Source organism: Podarcis melisellensis (assembly GCF_964234715.1).
Source record: "Podarcis melisellensis genome assembly, chromosome: W".
Taxonomy (NCBI): Eukaryota; Metazoa; Chordata; class Lepidosauria; order Squamata; family Lacertidae; genus Podarcis; species Podarcis melisellensis.
The window spans coordinates 3,783,090-3,809,097 of record NC_138535.1 but is presented as its reverse complement, the minus strand read 5'-3'; the positions used below and the strand labels follow the sequence as shown (position 1 = coordinate 3,809,097).

At 43.5% G+C, this 26,008-nt stretch overlaps 1 protein-coding gene across 2 annotated transcripts in view; it reads right to left on the bottom strand.

The window, feature by feature from the left end:
- The window catches only part of LOC309361309 (putative helicase senataxin), a 267,706-nt gene that overhangs the window by 168,883 nt on the left and 72,815 nt on the right, over positions 1-26,008 (bottom strand). For both annotated transcript variants that reach the window (XM_081896197.1, XM_081896196.1), the window contains exons 3-4: positions 17,090-17,294; positions 13,824-13,933 (exon numbers count right to left, since the gene is read on the bottom strand). In XM_081896197.1, the coding sequence (XP_081752323.1) occupies positions 13,824-13,933; positions 17,090-17,294 (315 nt within the window). The remainder of the gene's footprint in view (positions 1-13,823; positions 13,934-17,089; positions 17,295-26,008) is intronic.

The window sequence follows — 26,008 nt, the reverse complement described above, 5'->3', positions numbered from 1 at the left end:
TATTGGCATAGTAAGAGTATGTCGTATACATGGATTGGAAAACAACACAGGTAACAAAACATAGTAGGAGGCACTTTAGGATAAAACTGTCCAGACGTTGTGAGATACAAAGGTGGCTCTTAGGACCTATGGTGACGTAATTTCATGGCGTCACTCCAAAATCTTGCCGCATTCTCCAAGTCATTCCTACAGTTATTCAACAGATAGGTCACCCTGGAAGACCCCCTCCTTCAATAAGGGGGCCAAATACTAATCATTTATTTTGCATAAACTGGGCAATGAAATAAAATGTATGTGATAGATACAGCCTGTTTTGTGCCACAAGGGCAGTACCTTTCAGAATAAGGGATTTTCAAGAATCTAACATCTTACTAGATGGCAAGATGTGAAATCTTGAGAGGGAAATAGCTCTGCTTAGGTGGGGAGCATAAAGGTAATGTAAATATGGAGGGCCCTGGCCAAATGAGGGTAGAATTCCCAACCCCAACGGGGAACAGGTTTTATTGGCTGTACTGCTAAGGGCTTGGAATTCAATCTCTAGGATTCTGCACTTGATTGTCTGGAATGCAATTGTCTGGAATCCAATTATGGGAGCATAAGCAGTGACTCGAGTGATAGGCCACATGTTCTGATTCTGCTTTCAATGCAAGCCAACCATTTGGAGTGGTGGGATTCCACCAGCATATGGAAAGTTAAAGAAGATGGGTCAGACTTCTTTATACGCAAACTCAGCCAAGAGGAGCAAGGCCACCCAGTCATCCTGCTGGTAACTGACGTAACAACACAGGTACTGCTGCAGTGTATTGTTGGTTCTCTCTGCCTCTCTGTTGGTCTCCGGATGATGAGCTGAAGAGAGGCACAGTTCCATGTCCAGAAGTTGCATGACCTTCTTACAGAACTGGGAGGTGAATTGGGTTCCTCTTTCAGACACAATTCGCTGTGGCAGACTGTGCAGCTTGAAGACATGATCTACGAAGAACTGGGCTGTCTCTTAGGCTGTTGGAAGCCCCTTGCAAGATACAAAATGTGCCATCTTGGTAAACAGGTCCACCACCACCCAGATCACAGTCTGCTGTCACAAGGACGGCAGTTCAGTAATGAAGTCCATGGCTATGGTCTCCCAGGGCCCCTGCGATGTAGGCAGGGGTTGCAGTAGCCCCATCAGGGCTTCTTGTGGCCACTTGGCACACTGACAGGTTTTGCAGGCGTGAACCTACTCCTTGACGTCCTCAGGCACCCACGGCCACCAAAACTGCCGCATCTGAGATTGTCAGCTTGCATCAAGGTGCAAGCGGCAGGACACTGGGTCCCAGAGCACGACACGGCTGGCACTCTCCGATGTCATTCTCATAGCCGGAAATATCTGTTCGATAAAATGATTGGAATTGGACAATAAACAGACATAGCCTGGACCGAAGAAGACTAAAGAAAAATCTGCAGAACTGTACAGTTCCTGGTGTTTAAGAGATTCTTCAAAGAGATTTTCATCATGGCGTGTGGATTACCGAGGTGTTTGGTGTGTCTTTTTTCTCTTCTTAACATCTACAGTTGGTTTTCAATGCCAAGCCTCATTAAGAAACTTTTTTTAAAAAAAAGAATACAGATGGACTTCTATTTATAATTAAGTATTCAATTGCACAGCTTTACTTAGACTTGAAAGACTTGATAAAGATGAAAGAAGAAACAAGACAGCGCTTGTTAATATGACGCAGAACGGAAAAATGAGAAGTCCCCCCTTTTTGAGAGAAGCGGGAGATATTTGCTGGCTGACTTTGTAATGACTGGAGATAACAATTTGGGAAGACATATAGTGCAGCTGTTTGCAGAAGTTTTTCATTATGAGCGAGAGAGAAGGCTGATGGATGTCTAGCAGCCCCCCTTCTAGGGCCCGGAGAGGGGGATTGTGTGGTCTCTGAGAGGCTGATCAATCGCCAAATGACTTATATCTGTGGAACACAGCTCATTTACATTGCATTATTGCAAACAGTATGCTTAACAATTTACAGTAATAACATAACAATGTGGAAACTACTATCTTATTAAATCTCAAACGAAAAGCTTGGACAACAGCCCGGATTGGAAGATTGGAATGGAGTCAGGGAAAGCTATGCTAGCAAATAGACAGTTGAAAAAATATATGTTGTTGTTGTTTAGTCGTTTAGTCGTGTCCAACTCTTCGTGACCCCACGGACCAGAGCACGCCAGGCACTCCTGTCTTCCACTGCCTCCCGCAGCTTGGTCAGACTCATGTTTGTCACTTCAAGAACACTGTCCAACCATCTCATCCTCTGTCGTCCCCTTCTCCTTGTGCCCTCCATCTTTCCCAACATCAGGGTCTTTTCCAGGGAGTCTTCTCTTCTCATGAGGTGGCCAAAGTATTGGAGCCTCAGCTTCACAATCTGTCCTTCCAGTGAGCACTCAGGGCTAATTTCCTTAAGAATGGATGCGTTTTATCTTCTTGCAGTCCATGGGACTCTCAAGAGTCTCCTCCAACACCATAATTCAAAAGCATCAATTCTTCGGCGATCAGCCTTCTTTATGGTCCAGCTCTCACTTCCATACATCACTACTGGGAAAACCATGGCTTTATCTATACGGACCTTTGTTGGCAAGGTAATGTCTCTGCTTTTCAATATGCTGTCTAGGTTTGCCATCGCCTTTCTCCCAAGGAGCAGGCGTCTTTTAATTTCGTGACTGCTGTCACCATCTGCAGTGATCATGGAGCCCAAGAAAGTAAAAATTCTCACTGCCTCCATTTCTTCCCCTTCTATTTGCCAGGAGGTGATGGGACCAGTGGCCCAGGGAGACAATATACAGCCTTGTTGTACTCCTTTCCCAATTTTGAACCAATCAGTTGTTCCATATCCAGTTCTAACTGTAGTTTCTTGTCCCACATAGAGATTTCTCAGGAGACAGATGAGGTGATCAGGCACTCCCATTTCTTTAAGAACTTGCCATAGTTTGCTGTGGTCGACACAGTCAAAGGCTTTTGCATAGTCAATGAAGCAGAAGTAGATGTCTTTCTGGAACTCTCTAGCTTTCTCCATAATCCAGCGCATGTTTGCAATTTGGTCTCTAGTTCCTCTGCCCCTTCGAAATCCAGCTTGCACTTCTGGGAGTTCTCGATCCACATACTGCTTAAGCCTGCCTTGTAGAATTTTAAGCATAACCTTGCTAGTGTAATTTTAAGCATAACCTTGCTGAGTGCAATTGTGCGGTAGTTGGAGCATTCTTTGGCACTGCCCTTCTTTGGGATTGGGATGTAGACTGATCGTCTCCAATCCTCTGGTCACTGATGAGTTTTCCAAATTTGCTGGCATATTGAGTGTAGCACCTTAACAGCATCATCGTTTAAAATTTTAAATAGTTCAGACTTCCGGAGGTGGCGCAAAACGGCAATGGCGGTCCTCTTTACACTGTGAAGAGGGGCTCCGCGAAAAAGGGTCGTCCGCTGCGGCAAAGCGGAGACCCATTAAGACAAACCACAGGCAGAGCGAGCCTGCGGCCGTGGGACTCGGCGGGTGCCAGAAGCCCCCCCAGAAACGGAGAAGGGACCTCGTAAGAGGCTCCGGAGCGTGAAAGGGGGAGCGGCGCTGTGAGTTCATCGCTCTTTTCGCGGAAGTGAAGCCGCGCTGCTGCTGCTGATGAGCGTCGACCTTTCTTCTTGAAAAACATCGGAATTGGCTGCAATTTACCCGTGAGTAAGGAGTACTAAAGATTGACTTAAAGATTGACTTAAATTCATTTAATTCGGCTGAAAACGGGAGGCGAGTAACAGGAAGTCCGTCTCCCGATCCTGCTAATCAGAGCAAAGCAAAGAATTCGGTGTGGGCTGAAGCGCTTAAAAAGAGACTCTGAAAGTAGCACGAAGGGGCATCAATAGACTGTGTTTTTAGAAAGTAAAAGGATTGAAGGATTAAATCTTTTGGTTTATTTTGCTACGGAACCTTCCTCCTACTGTGGAGTGACGTGGAGTTAAAGGGGATAACCGAGCTGTCGGGCTGCCAGTGTTGCAAAGGAGAACTGTCAGGCTGTTGAAACTTTCTCTGAAGTACAAATTGTCGCATTGATGGATACATTATCGCTTTAATACTGATACTGGAACCTTTCTGTCACCTTGTGGCACTACTTTGAAACAGATTTATCTGGAAGCCTCCTTTTTGAACTTGGGGATTATAAAAGTTGAAATAGGAACTTTGATGGTGGAAAAGAAACTTTCCTTCCTATGAAACACCCCCCCTAGTGGATTTGCGGAGGTATAGAGGTCTGGGAACTGTACCATATTGAGATTTTTTGTGGTTTAATTGTTTACATTCTGGACTTGCCATTCTCATGGATTGAAAGACTATTTGACCTTGAACAGAGGCAGCTGGGGAATGAGTGGCTCAGGGAAAACAAGAGCAGCTAAAGCTAAGGAAACTAAAGAAAAAGATAAGAGAGCTGGGCAGCTTGTTCAAACAACGTTAATCCATCAACGTAGATCCTCTGTACCAACTGTGCTGACGGCGCAGGAGGAAGAAGTTGAAACGCTTGCCACAGAAGATATGGCAACTGGAGGAACTGATCCAGTCTTGAAACAAATTTTGGAACAATTGGCACTTCTGAATAAAAAGGTGGATGATCAGTCATCTAAAATTGACAGAGCTACATCTACTATCAGTAAGTTATCAGATCAGGTTTCCCAGCACACCCAGGCCATTGAGAAATTGCAAGGAGCTACGGTAGAGAACTATAAACTAGCTGCGGAAGCCAACCAAAAAGCTGAGCAAGCGTGCAAAAAGGTTGAGGAGATCAAAGGGGAAGTAAGACCTCTGAAAAGACAGGTAGGAGAACAGCAAGCCTACCTGTCAATGGTGGAATTGAAAAGTAAGGAATGTAATCTTAGGCTGAGGGCCGTCCCAGAACTGGAACAGGGCAACCTAGAGGAATTTTTGACGCAGTTATTTTCTAAATTTTGGGGGGTTGAGGAAGACAAAGACTTTAAAATTGTGACGGCCTTCAGATTGGGAAGATCGGCTAAGAAAGACAAGTCCAGAGACTGTTTGGTTTGCTTGAGAACAAGAGAGGAAAGAGACAAGATATTAGGCCAACATTTTAAAAAATCTCTGGAAGTTGAAGGCAAAAGAGCAGAAATTTATAGAGACATTCCTAAATATCTGTTGGACCTTAGAGCCTCATATACAGACTTGGCCAAACTGTTAAGGTACAACGCAATTCCTTACAGGTGGGAATTCCCTCAAGGTTTATCATTTACCTATAAAGGAAAGAAGGTAAGAATTAAAACATTAGAGGACCAGCAGAAGTTCCTGCACGACAACGAGGAGGACCTCCAAAAGAGAGCCGTAGATTCTTGGCCTCCACCACCGGGATTACCACCAGGACCATCTGGAGGCGGACCGGCACCATATCCTTCGGGAACGGAGGATAACATAGATACCCAACTGTGATATTTAAGTACTAGACCAGGATGTCTCTACAGCTTCTTAGTTGGAACATAAATGGCGGGAACTCTCCAGAAAAAAGGAGAAAAGTATTTCATATTTTGAAAAAAGAACAATTGGACATTATCTGCTTGCAAGAAACACATGTGACAAGACTCCACAGAAAAGTGTTAATTAATAAAAGGTTAGGCCAAGAATTTATTTCATCGGACAAAGTCAAGAAAAGAGGAGTGGTGATATATGCAAAGGAGAACTTGTCACCAAAATTTGTATTTAAAGATGAACAGGGCAGAATTTTGGCGGTTGAAATTCAGACACAAGGAGAAAAGTTTTTAATTTTAGGAATATACGCCCCAAATGAAGGGAAATCGGAATTTTTCAAGAGGCTGCATGAGACTATGCTGGACTATTTGGATTACAACAACATTATCATGTTGGGAGATATGAACGGAGTCGTCTCAGTGAATATGGATAAGTCGCAAAGTGCTAACATAACGAAAGACGGCAGACTACCAAAAACTTTTTTCGAAATGACTGACAATTTGGACTTGACTGATATATGGAGGATCAAGAACCCTCTAGGGAAAGAAGGAACGTTCTTTTCTGAGGCCCATATGACATGGACGCGAATCGACCAAATATGGATAACTAGAGGACTGGCACCTAAGACTAGAAAAGTGGAAATCTGCCTAAAAACCTGCTCCGACCACAATGCTTTGAGAATGGAACTGAGATTAAACACAACCGGATCTTTCAGATGGAAAATGAATGACGCTTTGTTAAGAGATCAGGAGATTGTTAGGAAGGCCCAAAAAGCTTTAAAGGATTATTTTGAAATAAATCTAAAGACAAATGTGGAAAAAAGAACAATCTGGGACGCAAGTAAAGCAGTTATGAGAGGGTTTCTAATACAGCAGAATACGATCAAAAAAAGGCTCTGGAATGAAAAGAAGGAGAAGATTTTGGAGAAAATAAGAGAAGGAGAGAAAAAATTGAGATCCAGGCCTAAATCAAAGGAAGTATTGAGAGAAGTGAAGTTTTTCCAGGCACAATATCCGAAACTGATAAATCAGGAGGTGGAATGGAAAATTAAACAAATGAAACAAAGATCCTTTGAATCTGCTAACAAGTGTGGGAAGCTGCTGGCTTGGCAGTTGAAAAAGAGACAAAAGCTTAATACAGTTACAAATCTAGAGATCGAAGGGAGAATGGTTCAGAAACCCGAGGAAATTAGAAAGTGTTTCCAGAGATACTTCAAAGAACTTTATTCACAAAGGCCACAAAAAGATTCGGAGGTGGACCAATTTTTCATAACTAATGGATTACAAAAAATACCTCAGGAAATGAGAGCAACCTTGAACTGTAATATTACGTTCCAAGAAATTGAATGCGCCATCCAGAACCTCCAACTGGGCAAGTCTCCAGGACCAGATGGACTTACTTCCAAATACTATAAGGTACTGAAGGATTCGTTGATACAACCACTGTTGGAAGTTAGTAACCAGATTATGGAGGGGAAGAAGGCACCGGAAACGTGGAAAGAAGCTTTCATCACGTTGATACCAAAATTAGAAACTGAAAAAACCCAACTTAAAAACTACCGTCCTATTTCACTCCTAAATGTGGATTATAAAATTTTTGCAGACATTTTGGCAAGCAGGTTTAAGAAAGTATTAAATGAAGTGATTCATAAGGACCAAGCAGGCTTTCTCCCTGGCAGGCATTTATTTGATAACACAAGAAACATCATTGACATTTTGGAATTCCTACAGACAAACTCAAATACAAGAGCGGTGTTGATTTTTATTGATGCGGAGAAAGCCTTTGACAACATTTCTTGGATGTTTATGAAGAAAAATTTGGAAAGGATGGGAGTAGGGCGGGGGTTTGAAAATGGAATAGAAGCAATTTATTCAGAACAAAAAGCTAAATTGATAGTAAACGACGTGGTGACAGAGGAGTTCAAAATTGAAAAAGGGACACGACAGGGGTGCCCTCTATCTCCTCTGCTGTTTATTTCAGTCCTGGAGGTGCTATTGAACACGATCAGAAATGACCGGTTGGCACAGGGAATTGTGGTCGGAGAGAAACAATATAAACTGAAAGCATTCGCAGATGACTTGGTATTAACATTACAGGAGCCAGCCTCTAGTACTAAAAGAGCGTTAGAATTAATTTCTGACTTTGGTCGGGTGGCGGGATTTAAGCTGAATAAACAAAAAACTAAAGTTCTAGCAAAAAATTTGACAACTACTGAAATAGAGGAGTTCAGAAAAGAAACGGAACTAAATGTGGTTAAAAAAGTAAAGTACTTAGGGGTGTACTTGACCTCCAAAAACTTGAATTTGTTTAAGGACAATTATGAGAAAGGTTGGTCAGAGATTAAAAGAGACTTGGAAACATGGTCAAGACTGAAACTTTCCTTGTTGGGTAGAATAGCTGCTATAAAGATGAATGTATTGCCGAAAATGTTATTTTTGTTTCAGGCCCTCCAGATCGTGGACAAGGTGGAATGTTTTGGAAGATGGCAGAGGGATATTTCTAAATTTGTCTGGCAGGGCAAAAAGCCCCGAATAAAGTTTAAAATACTAACTGATGCGAAAGAAAGAGGGGGGTTTGCCCTGCCGGACTTGAGGTTATATTATGAATCTGCAGCCCTCTGCTGGTTGAAGGATTGGATTTTATTGGAGAACACCGATGTCCTCGACCTGGAAGGATTTGATAATGCTTTTGGGTGGCATGCATATTTGTGGTACGACAAGGTTAAAGTTCATAGATTGTTCAAAAACCATATTGTCAGAAGGGCAATTTTTATGGTCTGGTCAAAATATAAAGACTTATTGGAGAGTAAAACTCCGAGGTGGCTCTCACCGATGGAGGCCAAAGCACGTAAAAGACTCAATATGGAGGCCCACTGGCCTAAATATTGGGAAATAATTGAAAAAATTGGAGATAATTGGAGGTTGCAGAGTATGGAAAAGTTAAAAAACAAGGTGCGAGATTGGTTGCATTATGCCCAAATCCAGGAAGTTTTTAAAGCGGACAAAAAAGTGGGTTTCCAGGAGGAAAAATCGAAATTAGAGACAGAGTTGCTAGAGCCAAAATCTAAGTTAATTTCGAGAATGTACAACTTGCTGCTTAAATGGAATACACAGGATGAGATTGTTAAATCCTCCATGATAAAGTGGGCACAGGATTTGGGGCACAACATTATGTTCGAAGACTGGGAAAGGTTATGGAACACCGGAATGAAATTTACGGCATGTAGTGCCCTGAAGGAAAATATTATGAAAATGATATACCGGTGGTACATGACCCCAGTCAAGCTTGCAAAGATATATCACCTGTCTGACAACAAATGTTGGAAATGTAAAGAGGAGGAAGGGACATTCTTACACCTCTGGTGGACCTGCCCGAAGGTGAAGGCCTTCTGGGAGATGATACATAATGAATTAAAAAAGGTGCTTAGATTTACCTTATCCAAGAAACCGGAGGCCTTCCTCCTGGGCATGGTGGACCAGAGGGTGGCAAAGAAAGATAGAATTTTCTTTATGTATGCTACTACAGCAGCAAGGATCTTGATGGCAAAGCACTGGAAGACACAAAATCTACCCACATTGGAAGAATGGCAGACGCAGCTGATGGACTATATGGAACTGGCTGAAATGACTGGCAGAATTCGAGACTCGGGAGAAGAAGAAACGGAGGAAGTTTGGGAAAAGTTCAAGGATTATTTGAAAAAGCATTATAAGTTGTATGAATGTTAAAAAATGCTCCTTTTTAGGAAATTACAGCTTCAGCATCGGAAAATTTTTGAATTGGAAAATAAGGTATAACAAGACAGAAGTGGTGTAATGAAATAATTTTATTGTGTTGAAACTAAAAATTAATGGATTTGGACTGTAATGTTTAGAGACCAGATATCACGATAAAATGGAAGACATATTATTATGTTTAAAATAAGTTAACAAATTGCTGAGGTTTTGAATCGATAGAGAATGCAGTGCTCGGAAGATGGGGGGAGTCTATTAGATCTATGGAAATATGTATTTGGAAGTTGGATTTTGTATATTATAAACTTAATAAAAATTATATTAAAAAAAAAAAAAATTTAAATAGTTCAGCTGGAATATCATCACTTCCACTGGAATTGTTATTAGCAGTGCTTTCTAAGGCCCATTTGACTCCACTCTCCAGGATGTCTGGCTCAAGGTCAGCAACCACACTACCTGGGGTGTACGAGACATCCAAATCTTTCTGGTATAATTCCTCTGTGTATTCTTGACACCTCTTCTTGATGTCTTCTGCTTCTCTTAGGTCCTTTCCACTTTTGTCTTTTATTATGGTAATCTTTGTACGAAATGTTCCTTTCATATCTCCAATTTTCTTGAACAGATCTCTGGTTCAAGAAAATTGAACCATTCTGTTGTTTTCCTCTATTTCTTTGCATTGCTCGTTTAAGAAGGCCTTCTTGTCTCTCCTTGCTATTTTTTGGAAATCTGCATTCAATTTCCTGTATCTTTCACTATCTCCCTCGCATTTTGCTGGCCTTCTCTCCCCCGCTATTTGTAAGGCTCGTTGGACAGCCACTTTGCTTTCTTGCATTTCCTTTTCATTGGGATGGTTTTAGTTGCTGCCTCCTGTATAATGTTACGAGCCTCCATCCATAGTTCTTCAGGCACTCTGTCCACCAAATCTAAATCCTTAAACCTGTTCCTCACTTCCACTGTGTATTCATAAGGGATTTGACTTAGATTGTATCTTACCGGCCCAGTGGTTTTTCCTACTTTCTTCAGTTTAAGCTTGAATTTTGCTGTAAGAAGCTGATGATCTGAGCCACAGTCAGCTCCAGGTCTTGTTTTTGCTGACTGTATAGAGCTTCTTCATCTTTGGCTGCAGAAAATATAATCAATCTGATTTCGATGCTGCCCATCTGGTGATGTCCACGTGTAGAGTCGTCTCTTGTGTTGTTGGAAAAGAGTGTTTGTGATGACCAGCTTGTTCTCTTGGCAGAACTCTATTAGCCTTTGCCCTGCTTCGTTTTGATCTCCAAGGCCAAACTTGCCAGTTGTTCCTTTTATCTCTTGATTCCCTACTTTAGCATTCCAATCCCCTATAATGAGAAGAACATCCTTCTTTGGTGTCACTTCTATAAGGTCTTGTAAGTCTTCATAGAATTGCTCAATTTCAGTTTTTTCAGCACCAGTTTTTGGTGCATAAACTTGGATTACTGTGATGTTAAAAGGTCTGCCTTGGATTCGTATCGAGATCATTCTATCATTTTTGAAATTGCATCCCAGTACAGCTTTTGCCACTCTTTTGTTGACTATGAGGGCCACTCCATTTCTTTTATGGGATTCTTGCCCACAGTAGTAGATATGATGGTCATCCGAACTGAATTCACCCATTCCCATCCCTTTTAGTTCACTGATGCCCAGGATGTCAATATTTATTCTTGCCATCTCATTTTTTACCATATCCAACTTACCCAGGTTCATGGTTCTTACGTTCCAGGTTCCTATGCAATATTTTTCTTTGGAAAAGAAAGCATTGGACTTTCCTTTCACTTCCAGACATATCCGCAACTGAGCGTCCTTTCGGCTTTGGCCCAGCCGCTTCATCAGCTCTGAATCTACTTGTCTTCCGCTCTTCCTCAGTAGCATGTTGGACGCCTTCCGACCTGAGGGGCTCATCTTCCAGCATCATAACTTTTATATGCCTGTTGTCTTTGTCCATGAAGTTTTCTTGGCAGGGATACTGGAGTAGCTTGCCAGTTCCTGCTCCAGGTGGATCACGTTTGGTCAAACCTCTCCACTATGACCTGTCCATCTTGGGTGGCCTTGCACAGCATAGCTCATAGCTTCTCTGAGTTATTCAAGCCCCTTCACCACGGCAAGGCAGTGATCCATGAAGGGGGAAAATATATATATATATACACAAATAAAGCTGTATCTGACAGATGAAAGGATATATGATTTCTGACATGACTGAGAATCGCAGAGCCAGGGACAGAGAACTTTAAAGCGTTAAGATCGGAAGGCAGAAAATATGAAAACAATGAGAAGAAGCAGGAACAAAGATTTGGAGATATGCTTCAAATGTCCAGACTATGGAGAGCCCGGGAAAATTAATAATTTTTAAAAATTCTAGTTTATTATTTTTAATTGGATTATGATCCGGATATGTTGATTGGCTGTTTTTATTGGAAAACCAATAAAAATGATTTTTAAAAAACCAAAACCTGCCGCATCAAGTGATACAAGGTTTTATGCTGTCCGAAGCGGCCCGCCAGCGAGCTGTCGTGGCACTGACGTAGAACTTGGCCATCCTTCTCTGAAAAAAGCTCTATCCTGGTGCTTCACTCCCTCGGCGCAGCCAAATTGTCTTTGGCGAAGGCGTTGGCCGCCGTCTGTTGCTGGAAATCAGAGGACCCCCCTCCCCAAAACTCTCCAGCTCTGATGCTTCCTTGCTAGTTCCCTCCGTGGATTGCTCTTCCATGTCCCACCAGTCTGAACCAGGCTCAAAATCCTCTTCTTCCCCAGTGTCACTCCCTGGTCCCTCCTGGTTAACTGGCTGCCACCACTACTTATCTAGCCAGTTCCTGACATTGGCTCAGTGTGGGCACAGACTCTGACAGGGCTACATCTCCTGCTCTGCAAGACAGTTCTGTTCCAGCCCCTTTCCCTCTCTCCTTCAGAGCTTGAGAGGGTAGAGCAGAGAAAAGGGCAAAGCAATTTAGATATGAGTCACAGAAGGCTTTTCCTTTTGCAGGAAGCGTGTTCTAACAGGCCCATCTATCTACTACAGTATGGAGGACTTGACCTGGAATGTGTAACCTGACTTGGTTGGATGAAGCAGATGGGCCTGTCCTTGCCGCTGCTTGTCCACCAGGTTTCTCTTACCCACAGCAACCCAGGTCATATGGGGGGGGGGTGCAGTGATTTTTAGGAAGTCATTAGCTTACACCGGGTGTCCTATTGGGAAGACCCAGTTTACTGAGTGCATGTTCTGGAAGTTGGGAAATAGGGGCAGTACAGGATTCCTTATGGTGTACCGACCTCCCCGCGGCACCAAGGATTCCCTGCCCAAGCTGCTTCAAGCTGCTGAAGGACCAGGGGCACAGCCTGGGAGTCATTTTGGACTCACAGCTGTCCATGGAGGTGCAGGTCATTTCTGTGTCCAGGGCAGCTGCCTACCAGCTCCATCTGGTATGAAGGCTGAGACCCTACCTGCCCGTGGACTGTCTTGCAAGAGTGATGCATGCTCTAGTTCAGTGTTTCCCAACCTTGTGCCTCCAGCTGTTTTTGAACTACAACTCCCATCATCCCTGACTAGCAAGACCAGTGGCAAGGGATGATGGGAATTGTAGTCCAAAAACAGCTGGAGGCACAAGGTTGGGAAACACTGCTCTAGTTATCTCCTGCTTGGACTACTGCAATATGCTCTATGTGGGGCTACCTTTGAAGGTGACTCGGAAACTACAACAAATTCAGAATGCAGCAGCTAGACTGGTGACTGGGAATGGCCGCCGAGACCAAATAACACTGGTCCTGAAAGACCTACATTGGCTCCCAGAATGTTCCTGAGCACAATTCGAAGAGTTGTTGCTGACCTTTAAAGCCCTAAACGGCCTTGGTCCAGTATACCTGAAGGAGCGTCTCCACCCCCATCTTTCAGCCCGGACACTGAGGTCCAGCGCCGAGGGCCTTCTGGCGGTTCCCTCCTTGCGAGAAGTGAGGTTACAGGGAACCAGGCAGAGGGCCTTCTCAGTGGTGGTGCCCACCCTGTGGAATGCCCTCCCATCAAATGTCAAGGAAATAAACAACTATCTGACTTTTAGAAGACATCTGAAGGCACCCCTGTTTAGGGAAGTTTTTAATGTTTGATGTTTTATCGTGTTTTCAATATTCTGTTGGGACCCGTCCCGAGTGGCTGGGGAAACCCAGCCAGATGGGCGGGGTATTAATAGTAATAATAATAATAATAATAATAATAATAATAATAATAATAATTTGTTGTTGTTGTTGTTATAACCTCTTCTCAGAGTGTCCAGCCAGATGCCCCAGTGGGAAACCCACAAGCAGGACCCAAGCACAAGAGCATCCACGTTCCTGTGGTTTCCAGCAACTGGCAATCAGAAGCATTATTGCTTCAGACTATGAAGGCACACATGTTGAAAACCTCTGATTTAGGGGACTAGCCTAGTCCCCCATGTCCATTGACCACATGCCACTGTGTGGGAGCAAATTCCATAGTTTAACTGTGCACTGTGTCAAGGAGGATCTATTTCATCGGTCATCTGTTTAGGACAGCTTAATCCTACGTAGGAAAACTGAAAAGGAAGAAAAGAATAACCGGAAAAAGGGAATTAAAGCAGCTCACCACTTCATTAGGATGTACCATGAGCAGATAGATCCCAGGGTGTTTCCCAGCCACCTGGTAGGAGCAGTTGATTTCCTCCATTTTACAAAGAGCCTCCACACACAGCTCACCTAACAATTTAAAAAAGAGAACGCCAAATGTTAGGGCTGTTGGAACCACCATAATATGAAGGCAAATGATCCCTGCATAAGATGAAAGTCATCCTCAAAGAATCATAGAACAGGAACAGTCACTATGCAGATGGTTTTAACCTATAAAGCGTCTTAAGGGAGATACCTGACTCGCCTTTTCATGAAGTTCAGAAAGGAGTGTGTTTAGCTTAGCTTTGTTTTGTTTGCAAAATGAATCACATGGTCAGGCATTTGGGGAAGGGGGCTTTCTTTGTTTTGATCCACTACCTTTTTATTATTAGTGTTTTGTCCCCAAAACAGCAGCTCTGGTCTGTGTGAATACAAGTGATCACTGATGTCTTCAGTTAATCCTGGTGTCCTCTATTAATCCTGCCAATTAATTGTTTTTGAAAGATGCTTCCCCCCGCCCTTCTCACACACAGAACTAAATGCATATTTTATGATGGCACATGTCGCCTACAATTGTTAGAACTGGTTGTGGGATTTTTAAAAAGTCATCATTTTTTTTCAACACTTCTTATACCCCTGTATTGCAGACCAACCTTGCTACCCCTTAGATTACAAATGGAGGAAGAGGAAGCAGAGACTGGCAGAATCACTATAACTGAGTTACTTTCCTCTAGACCAGTGTTTCCCAACCTTGGGCCTCCAGATGTTTTTGGCCTACAACTCCCATCATCCCTAGCTAGCAAGACCAGTGGTCAGGGATGATGGGAATTGTAGTTCAAAAACAGCTGGAGGCACAAGGTTGGGAAACACTGCTCTAGACAAATGGTGAAACTCCAAATGGTGACCTGCTTAGGGGAGCTATTCCTGTCTGTTTAAATAGGCAGGACTTGGTTTGCCCAATACAGTGGTACCTCGGGTTACAGAAGCTTCAGGTTACAGACGCTTCAGGTTACAGACTCCGCTAACCCAGAAATAGTACCCAGCTCTACTGATACCGAGCTCTACCTCTCTTTTAAATCAGAACCAGTGAAGGTCCTGTGTGAGTGCCTGGAGGCGGTTGGAGGATGGATGGCGGCTAACAGATTGAGGTTGAATCCTGACAAGACAGAAGTACTGTTGGGGGGGGGCGGGCGGGTGTGGGGGATTCCCTGGTCCTGAATGGGGTAACTGTGCCCCTGAAGGACCAGGGGCGCAGCCTGGGAGTCATTTTGGACTCACAGCTGTCCATGGAGGCCCAGGTCAATTCTGTGTCCAGGGCGGCTGTCTACCAGCTCCACCTGGTACGCAGGCTGAGACCCTACCTGCCCGCGGACTGTCTCGCCAGAGTGGTGCAGGCTCTGGTTATCTCCCGCTTGGACTACTGCAATGCACTCTACGTGGGGCTACCTTTGAAGGTGACCCAGAAACTGCAATTAATCCAGAATTAATCCAGAAACTGCAATTAATCCAGCTAGACTGGTGACTGGGAGTGGCCGCCGGGACCACATAACACCGGTCCTGAGAGATCTGCATTGGCTCCCAGTACGTTTCCGAGCACAATTCAAAGAGTTGTTGCTGACCTTTAAAGCCCTAAACGGCCTTGGTCCAGTATACCTGAAGGAGCGTCTCCACCCCCATCGTTCAGCCCGGACACTGAGATCCAGCGCCGAGGGCCTTCTGGTGGTTCCCTCATTGCGAGAGGTGAGGTTACAGGGAACCAAATAGAGGGCCTTTTCGGTATTGGCGCCCGCCCTGTGGAATGCCCTCCCTTCAGATGTGAAGGAAATAAGCAGCTATCTTCTCTTTAAAAGACATCTGAAGGCAGCCCTGTTTAGGGAAGTTTTTAATATTTAATGTTGTATTGTTTTTAACACTTGATTGGAAGCCGCCCAGAGTGGCTGGGGAAACTCATCCAGATGGGCGGGGTATAAACAATAAGTTATTATTATTATATTATTAGTACCTCGGGTTAAGAACTTTACTTCAGGATAAGAACAGAAATCGCATACCGGCGGCACAGCGGCAGTAAAGTAGCGAAAGTAGTGCTTCAGGTTAAGAACAGTTTCAGGTTAAGAACAGACCTCCGGAACGAATTAAGTTCTTAACCCGAGGTACCACTGTACATTTTGCTAGCTGAGGAAGAACAGTGGTATAGCACTAAATGACACTCAGGGTCCCTTCCAACTCTACATTTCTATGATTCTATGAATGCCTATAGATAACATATGAAAGCTTTTTAACAAATATGTGACAAGAAAAGATGTAACCCTAGTGGTTGGATGAACTTGTCTGACTATGAGGCATGTGTGTGTGTGTGTGTGTGTGTGTGTGTGTGTGTGTGAGAGAGAGAGAGAGAGAGAGAGAGAGAGAGAGAGAGAGAGAGAGAGAGAGAGAATGAATTGGCATTAGCAGCTATATGGAAAGGGACGTTGGAGGCAAAGCTCTGTTAGGAAGAGAAACAGAATTTGTTGCTCTCTTTCTTTCTTTGGCTGGGGTTCTACATTTACCATTCATCTGACAGGCAGAAAGTCAGCATGTTTGGAGGATGTGAGTCATTGAAATTAATGTGCATTGCTAACTTAGATCTATAAATTTCATTGGGTCTTCCCTATGAGTATGACCAGCATTGGAAATGTAGCTAGATTTTATGCAATAGCCATAAGTCAAAGCAAAAGATTACACAGCTGCATAAAATGTTATAAACCGCTACAGTTCTTAGTTAAAACTCCTATTATTTTAAACTTTTATGGTATTTTATTCCTCTAAACACACATTTTAAGTACATTCAATTAGTATATTGATTGTTAAACCCCATATTTATCATTTTTATTGCTTATGTAGAGAATTATGCAGAAATTCTGGTTTAGTATGCTGGCTGTTTGCCGTAATAACGTTGATTGATTGCTTTGAAGTCATTTCATTCTGCATCAAGTAAAGTAATTTTAGCCCCCCCCCCCAGTCCCATATTTTGCCCAACCAAAGTTGACAACCCTAGATGAGCAGCAGAATATATATTCTATAAATAAAAATAATACTCCTTTTGTAATAGGTTTTTTTGGGGGGGGGGGGATAGTAAAACAAAAAAACAAATCCCAGTCAACATATCACCTCCAGCTGTATTCTGAGAAGACTTTCCATAGCTGCTTTTTTTGAACTACTAATGCAGGGGGAGAACTGGATCATGTTCAGGTGCCACCAGATACTCACTGAGACGTTCATGAAGTAACAGGTAGGGGTACTTCAGCATTTCCAACAATGGCACTCTGAGGTTCTCCTCAAAGTTGGAATCCGTATAATGGCACAGTTGTGTTTCCCCATCTTTGTCTACAATGAAGAGGTCACTGTCATCTTCCTCCTGCATTGATTTCTCAAAGTGGGTAATAAGGCGAGTGATTTCAAGCTTGCACAGGATCTGCAATGGGGGGGGGGGAAACCCTATAAAATTCTAGAACAGAGAGAGCAACTGACTCTGCTGTCCTAAGAAGACACCAGCTGAAAAAAACAGAATCTGTAGATTATTATTTATTAAATTTATATCCCCCTCTTCCTCCCAAAAGGAACCCAGGGCACCAAACCCACAAGTGATAAAATAATTAAAAGATCTAAAAGCTATTCCAATAGAGATGCAGACTGAGGAAGATCTCTGTTTAAAAGCCTTAAATGGCTTTAAAGCCTTTAAATGGCTTTTGACTGAGGAAGAGCTCTGTTTAAAAGCCTTAAATGGTTAGAGAGCCAGTGTGGTGTAGTGGTTAAGAGCAGTGGACTCGTAATCTGGGGAACCGGGTTTGCTTCCCTGCTCCTCCACCTGCAGCTGCTGGGTGACCTTGGGCTAGTCACACTTCTCTGAAGTCTCTCAGCCCCACTCACCTCACAGAGTGTTTGTTGTGGGGGAGGAAGGGAAAAGGAGATTGTTGGCCGCTTTGAGACTCCTTAGGGTAGTGAGAAAGCAGGATATCAAATCCAAACTTTTCTCTTCTTCTTCTTCTCAAGTGGCAACAACCAGAGAGAACACGTCAGTTTTAAGAAGGAATAAATCAAAATAATTTATTTTATATATATATTAAAAGACACCACAACAGATAAAAAATGACTGCATTCAAGCTTCTTGGCTATAGAAGTATAACTCACAAGGAATTATATAGGATAAAAGAAAGCAAAAGTACATTATGCATAATTAGGTTGTATCCAGGCGTCTTTTAATTTCATGGCTGCTGTCACCATCTGCAGTGATGGAGCCCAAAAAAGTAAAATCTCTCACTGCCTCCATTTCTTCCCCTTCTATTTGCCAGGAGGTTATGGGACCAGTGGCCACGATCTTCGTTTTTTTGATGTTGAGCTTCAAACCATGTTTTGCGCTCTCCTCTTTCACCCTCATTAAAAGGTTCTTTAATTCCTCCTCACTTTCTGCCATCCAGGTTGTGTCATCTGCATATCTGAGGTTGTTGATATTTCTTCCGGCAATCTTAATTCCGGCTAGGGATTCATCCAGCCCAGCCTTTTGCATGATGAATTCTGCATATAAGTTAAATAAGCAGGGAGACAATATACAGCCTTGTCGTACTCCTTTCCCAATTTTGAACCAATCAGTTGTTCCATATCCAGTTCTAACTGTAGCTTCTTGTCCCACATAGAGATTTCTCAGGAGACAGATGAGGTGATCAGGCACTCCCATTTCTTTAAGAACTTGCCATAGTTTGCTGTGGTCGACACAGTCAAAGGCTTTTGCATAGTCAATGAAGCAGAAGTAGATGTCTTTCTGGAACTCTCTAGCTTTCTCCATAATCCAGCGCATGTTTGCAAGTTGGTCTCTGGTTCCTCTGCCCCTTCGAAATCCAGCTTGCACTTCTGGGAGTTCTCGGTGCACATACTGCTTAAGCCTGCCTTGTAGAATTTTAAGCATAACCTTACTAGCATGTGAAATGAGTGCAAGTGTGCGGTAGTTGGAGCATTCTTTGGCACTGCCCTTCTTTGGGATTGGGATGTAGACTGATCTTCTCCAATCCTCTGGCCACTGCTGAGTTTTCCAAATTTGCTGGCATATTGAGTGTAGCGCCTTAACAGCATCATCATTTAAAATTTTAAATAGTTCAGCTGGAATACCATCACTTCCACTGGCCTTGTTATTTGCAGTGCTTTCTAAGGCCCACTTGACTTCAGTCTACTCAGAGTAGACACATTTAAATTAATGTACAGCAGTCATGTTCATAAAGTTCAATGGGTTTACTCTGAGTGGGACTAACATTGGCTACAGCCCAATGAAATTTAGGGGTAAGAAAAATTAAGGAACAGCATCTTCACAGAAAAGAAGAGTACAATAATTAGCCTGTGAATTAAATGTGAAATAAAACTGTATTAAAGCATATGGTGACATGCATTGATTAGAGCAGGCAAAATTAGTTATTGCTGAGACAATTCTGCTCCTGGCCTTCCTCCTCCACCCACCCCCCAAAAGTATATTAGGTTTCCAAAGGGAGAAAAAGAAAAACAGCTAACTATTCAAAGCAGAAGTTTAAATCAATCCAGCAAAGGAAGCCCAGGGAAAATTAATCCAGTTAATACATTAGAGTAAAAAATAGCTTTAAAAGTGAAAATAGTTTTGTCTGAGCATCACCAGAGAAAAAAGGAAACAAAATGAAATCAAAAAACAAAATTAACCTGACTTCTGTAATGAGAAAAGAGAGACTGAAAAAAAAATGAAATACAACTATTCCTAAGCAGCTCAAAAGTTAGACTGAGCAACAAAATAATGAAGGGATGGGTGTTTGAAATCATTAAATTCTATCTTCTCTCAAAGAGAAGGCAAAAGCTGGGACTAGAAAGAGGAAATAATGCAGCAGTATACCAGAAAAACTAGAACTAAATACTGGGCCAAAAGTTAAATCAAGTAACAATGCAGAAGTGCAGCAAACAAAAACCTTTTGCTACTCTAACCTCAAATCCCTGACTGTCTAAAGACTGTCTCTCTGTTTGGGTATTTTGAGGAGGAGACTGGTGATGCTTATCAGGAACACTCTGGGCCCGTGAAGCTGTTGGGAGAAAGGAAGCATCTCAGCCTTGTACAGTGGTACCTCGGGTTAAGTACTTAATTCGTTCCAGAGGTCCGTTCTTAACCTGAAACTGGTCTTAACCTGAAGCACCACTTTAGCTAATGGGGCCTCCTGCTGCCGCCGCACTGCCAAAGCACAATTTCTGTTCTCATCCTGAAGCAAAGTTCTTAACCTGAAGCACTATTTCTGGGTTAGCGGAGTCAGTAACCTGAAGCCTATGTAACCTGATATCTGAGGTTGTTGATATTTCTTCCGGCAATCTCATCCAGCCCAGCCTTTCGCATGATGAATTCTGCATATAGGTTAAATAAGCAGGGAGACCATGTACAGCCTTGTCGTACTCCTTTCCCAATTTTGAACCAATCAGCTGTTCCATATCCACTTCTAAATGTAGCTTCTTGTCCCACGTAGAGATTTCTCAGGAGACAGATGAGGCACTCCCATTTCTTTAAGAACTTGCCATAGGCTGTCTGGCTCAAGGTCAGCAACCACACTACCTGGGGTGTACGAGCCATCCATATCTTTCTGGTATAATTCCTCTGTGTATTCTTGACACCTCTTCTTGATGTCTTCTGCTTCTCTTAGGTCCTTTCCACTTTTGTCTTTTATTATGGTAATCTTTGTACGAAATGTTCCTTTCATATCTCCAATTTTCTTGAACAGATCTCTGGTTCTTCCCATTCTGTTGTTTTCCTCTATTTCTTTGCATTGCTTGTTTAAGAAGGCCTTCTTGTCTCTCCTTGCTATTTTTTGGAAATCTGCATTCAATTTCCTGTATCTTTCACTATCTCCCTCGCATTTTGCTTGCCTTCTCTCCCCCGCTATTTGTAAGGCCTCGTTGGACAGCCACTTTGCTTTCTTGCATTTCCTTTTCATTGGGATGGTTTTCGTTGCTGCCTCCTGTATAATGTTACGAACCTCCATCCATAGTTCTTCAGGCACTCTGTCCTTGTTTTTGCTGACTGTATAGAGCTTCTCCATCTTTGGCTGCAGAGAATATAATCAATCTGATTTCGATGCTGCCCATCTGGTGATGTCCACGTGTAGAGTCGTCTCTTGTGTTGTTGGAAAAGAGTGTTTGTGATGACCAGCTTGTTCTCTTGGCAGAACTCTATTAGCCTTTGCCCTGCTTCGTTTTGAACTCCAAGGCCAAACTTGCCAGTTGTTCCTTTTATCTCTTGATTCCCTACTTTAGCATTCCAATCCCCTATAATGAGAAGAACATCCTTCTTTGGTGTCACTTCTATAAGGTCTTGTAAGTCTTCATAGAATTGCTCAATTTCAGTTTTTTCAGCACCAGTAGTTGGTGCATAAACTTGGATTACTGTGATGTTAAAAGGTCTGCCTTGGATTCGTATCGAGATCATTCTATCATTTTTGAAATTGCATCCCAGTACAGCTTTTGCCACTCTTTTGTTGACTATGAGGGCCACTCCATTTCTTTTATGGGATTCTTGCCCACAGTAGTAGATATGATGGTCATCCAAACTGAATTCACCCATTCCCGTCCATTTTAGTTCACTGATGCCCAGGATGTCAATATTTATTCTTGCCATCTCATTTTTTACCATATCCAACTTACCCAGGTTCATGGTTCTTACGTTCCAGGTTCCTGTGCAATATTTTTCTTTGGAAAAGAAAGCATTGGACTTTCCTTTCACTTCCAGGCATATCCGCAACTGAGCGTCCTTTCAGCTTTGGCCCAGCTGCTACATCAGCTCTGAATCTACTTGTACTTGTCCTCCGCTCTTCCTCAGTAGCATGTTGGACGCCTTCCGACCTGAGGGGCTCATCTTCCAGCATCATAACTTTTATGTGCCTGTTGTCTTTGTCCATTAAGTTTTCTTGGCAGGGATACTGGAGTGGCTTGCCGGTTCCTGCTCCAGGTGGATCACGTTTGGTCAAACCTCTCCACTATGACCTGTCCATCTTGGGTGGCCTTGCACGGCATAGCTCATAGCTTCTCTGAGTTATTCAAGCCCCTTCGCCACGGCAAGGCAGTGATCCATGAAGAGGATCCTACCTGCCTGCAACTGATTGCTTCTGGAAGTCTGCATATGCTCTGCTATATTCAACTGGGTCTGGCTAAGATCCTGCAACAGGTTAAAGTTGCCAGATATCAATAGTATCTGGAAAGCCTACAAGCTGTATGTATATAGCACTGTCCAGAACTGTAATATCGTCTGCATCAGTAAACTTTTTGGACCTTCAGCTGCCTCTGTGTGGTGGTGACTGGAACTGGGGGCAACTATGGGCTATGTGAGTCTCTCACCTCAGATTCCCAGCAGGGGCTGTAAGGGGAAGGGCTGCAGCTCAGAGCACCTGATTTGCATGCACAAGGTCCCAGGTTCAATCCCAGGCATCTCCAGGCAGGGCTGTGAGAGACTCAATACTGAGCTATATTGACCAGTGGTCTAATTATCTACAAGACAGCTTCCTTTGTAACAATTTCAAAGGCAGAGAAGACATTTTTAAATAAGAAATGAAATTTAAAAGCTGTGCCAACACAAAAATGCTGCAAATGGAAGGGTCAAGACAGAATGGAGCTCAGCACTGGCAAATGGTGCTGTGTACTTTACTTACATGGAGTCTATTCAGCAGCCACACAAACATATCCCTGGCCATCTTGTAATTCAATCACAGTCTTCAAACACACGTTTGGACTCTCAATAACTGTGCAAGGTTTTAGAAAAGATATATAGCCAAGATCCTGGAAGATCCAGGCAAGGAAGAACAAAGTGTTTTATGAGTCAGGCTAACTGGCCAGACAAAATACTGAAATGACGCTTAAGCATTAAACCAAACAGGAAAGGAAGCAATACAACAGAAAGGCAAAGAGGTGGCAGACAAAAGAAAAACAGAAAACTGCAGTAACCCAGAAAGCCCAGTGGCACCTAAAGACCAAGAAATTAGTTGCTTAGGCTGCAACAGAGTAACATGGCTACATCTTTGAAAATTGTTAAAATAACGAGGGCATAGTGTTAGTCCATTAAGAGAGAAAAAATTCCAAGCACACCAATACAAATCTATGGAGCAACCACATTCCGAATACAGTGGTACCCTGGTTTGCGAACTTAATCCGTTCTGGAAGTACGTTCTTAAGCCAAGGCGTGCTTTCCCATAGCAGCAGGGGACTCAATTTACACTCAACAGGAAGCGGAACATGTTCTGCTTCCAAAGCAAAGTTCACAAACCAAACACCTACTTCTGGGTTTGCAGCATTCTTAATCAAGCTGTTCATAAATTAAGCTGTTCTTAAACCAAGGTACCACTGTACTGTGCACAGCTCTGGTTGCTTCACCTCAAAAAGGATATTGTAAAGTTTGGAAACCTTCAGAAAAGGGCCACCAAAATGATGAAAAGAATAGAGTGACTCCCCTATAAAGAAAGACTGCAATGTTTGAGACTTCTTGGTTTAAAGAAAAGGCGAGTAAGGGGTGACATGGTAGGAGTTTATAAATGTTTGCATGACATGGAAAAAAGTTTTCCTACCTCTCTGATAACACTAGAATTCATGGACTTCCAATGAAGCTGAATGCTTGAAGATTTAGGACAAATAAAAGAAAGGTCTTCTTCATGCAGCACATAGTTAAATTATTGAACTTGCTCTCACAGGAGGCAGTGGTTGCCACCAACCTGGATGACTTTAAAAGAAGGATTAGATAAATTCATGGAGAAGGCTATCAATGGCTCCTAGCCATGATGACTATGATCTGTCTCCACAGTTGGGAGGAAGTAATGCTTCTGAATACCAGTTGCTGGAAACTACAGGAAGGTAGGGGGCACTGGTGGAGGAAGAGGAGTGTGTGGGGAGCGCACCGCCCCCGGCAGCGCGATCCCGACAGGGTGCCATCACACCTGCCCCCTGTTACGAAAAAGAAGCAATGCAGCAGCGAGCTGCAGCTGGCTGGAAAGCCAAATAGGATGTTGATGTTTGGGACTGTACCGTGGGAACAAAGGGACAGTCTATTCACTGTACTGAGCACCGGATGTTAGCTCAGAGTGTCATCTGAGCTGTACTGGAAGTACAGGGGTGGAGTCTCTCTCTCTGCTGTTGGTGTTTGGAGAATGCAGACGTGTTTCTCTGTACTGCTGCAAAGACAGAAATAAAGGCATGTAAATACATTTCTGTCTGTCTCTTTCCCCTCCCTGGGGAAGGCAGGGAGGAGGGAGGAGTGGTGTGTTCTTCTCACGTTGAGGAGGATCGCCGATAGAGACCTCGCCTGTATCCTGCCGGGAGTCGCAGACGGGGAGGTCAACAAGGAAATCAAGCCGGGTGCCTGGAGAGTGGCACATTCCTCTGACATGGCACGAGATTTCCGACATCTGGTAGCATCGCCGATGGTTCTGATTCATGGAAATCTGCATGAGAGGTTGATGGATCGTTCTTCATTCTCTGCACCAAGGGAAAAGAAGATAACGTCTGCGAGCAGCTGGAGGCTGAACAGACGGCTGGGCATCGAGACGAGGTGAATGCCAAGCAACGCAGCCCAAAGGTATGGTGGATTTATAGCTGTGAAGTGAACGCGTTAAGAATAAAATCTTCGGTTCACGAAAAGTGTCTGCGTTTGAGAGAAACCAGCACTGTGGAAAACAGCCGCATACCATGCATGCCGAGATAAGACAGGTATGCACAGTTGCTAAGCAACGGAAAGTCAGTGAAGTGGAAAGTTACTGACTAAGGGGCTGGCTCAGTGAGAGCCTGGGAACCGAAAATTGTTTTGGCTATCTTCGCTGTTGTGCAAGGACTTTGAAACAGCTTGCAGTTTGCCTGCCAGAGTAGACAGTAAACGACCAGGAAAGACTCTTGGATTTTACAGGCTCGAGAGTGAGAGCTGAGGCTTGGATTCAAAATGGATGCCAAGAAGGGGGAAGGCTTGCCTTACCCACCTCCCCTGACTAATGACAATTATTCATCTTGGTCAATAAAGATGAAGGCCCTGCTGCAGAATCAGAGGATTTTTGGGGTGATTGAGAACCCCATCCCTGCAGCACCAACACCAGCTTGGAATTCACAGAATGTAAAGGCCAGGACGGCTATAATTCTGTGTGTCTCAGATTGCCAATTGGTGCATATTCAGGATTTAGAATATGTGCGAGAGATTTGGGAGACGCTGCGTAGAACACATCAGAGAGATGCTGGTTCTTCAGCGTTGCTGTATTTTGAAAAGCTGACCAATCTGAGGCTTGCGCCTGATGGAGATGTTCAAGCGCACCTGACGGAGATGAAATTTCTGCGCCAACAGATGGTGGAACGCAATTTCCGTCTACAGGAAGAAGTGTTTTGCTTCATGATGATAAACAGCCTGAATCGGACTTATAAAACGGTTGCCAGTCAGCTTGGTTCCCTACCGGCCCAGGATCTGACCACGGAGAGGGTGTGTGCGGTTGTGTTGAATGAACACGACCGACTTGCTGCACTGGAAGTAAAGGACAGGGGGAGGGAGGAACGGAGTTCTAACTCCCCCACTGATGTTGCTACTGGAGAGAATGCTGTAGCTTTGAACATTGTCCGCTGTTACAATTGTGGACAGAAGGGGCATCTTCAACGGAATTGTAAGAAGCCTAGAGCCAAGGTGAGCTCTGCAAAATCTGAGGCGTCAGGCAAAGGTCGTACCAAGTCTCAGGTGAAACCTGCAAAGGCTTTGATGTCGAAAGGAACCACGGCAGAAGTGAAAAACGCGTTTGTCATCGACACGGGTTGCACGGTTCACATGTTCCCACACAGAGAACTGTTTTCGTCGTTTAAGAAGCAAAGCTTCGCTGTGAAGCAAGCCAACGGTCAGGAGCTGGAAGCGACCGGATTTGGGACTGTGTATCTTGAAAGTCTAAACTTGACTATAAACAATGTGTACTTGGTTCCTGAGTTGAAGTTCAATCTGCTGAGTGTTTCGCAGATTGCAAAGAAAGGACTGAAACTGTCCTATGATGATGAAAGCTGCAAGATCTTCAAAGATGGAGAGTTGTATCTTTCTGCCAGAGAGAAAGATGGACTGTATTTGTTGACTTTTGATCAAAGTGATTACATGAAATGTAATTCTTCTGATTCTAACATTATTTCTCTCGCAGGTGTGACCAA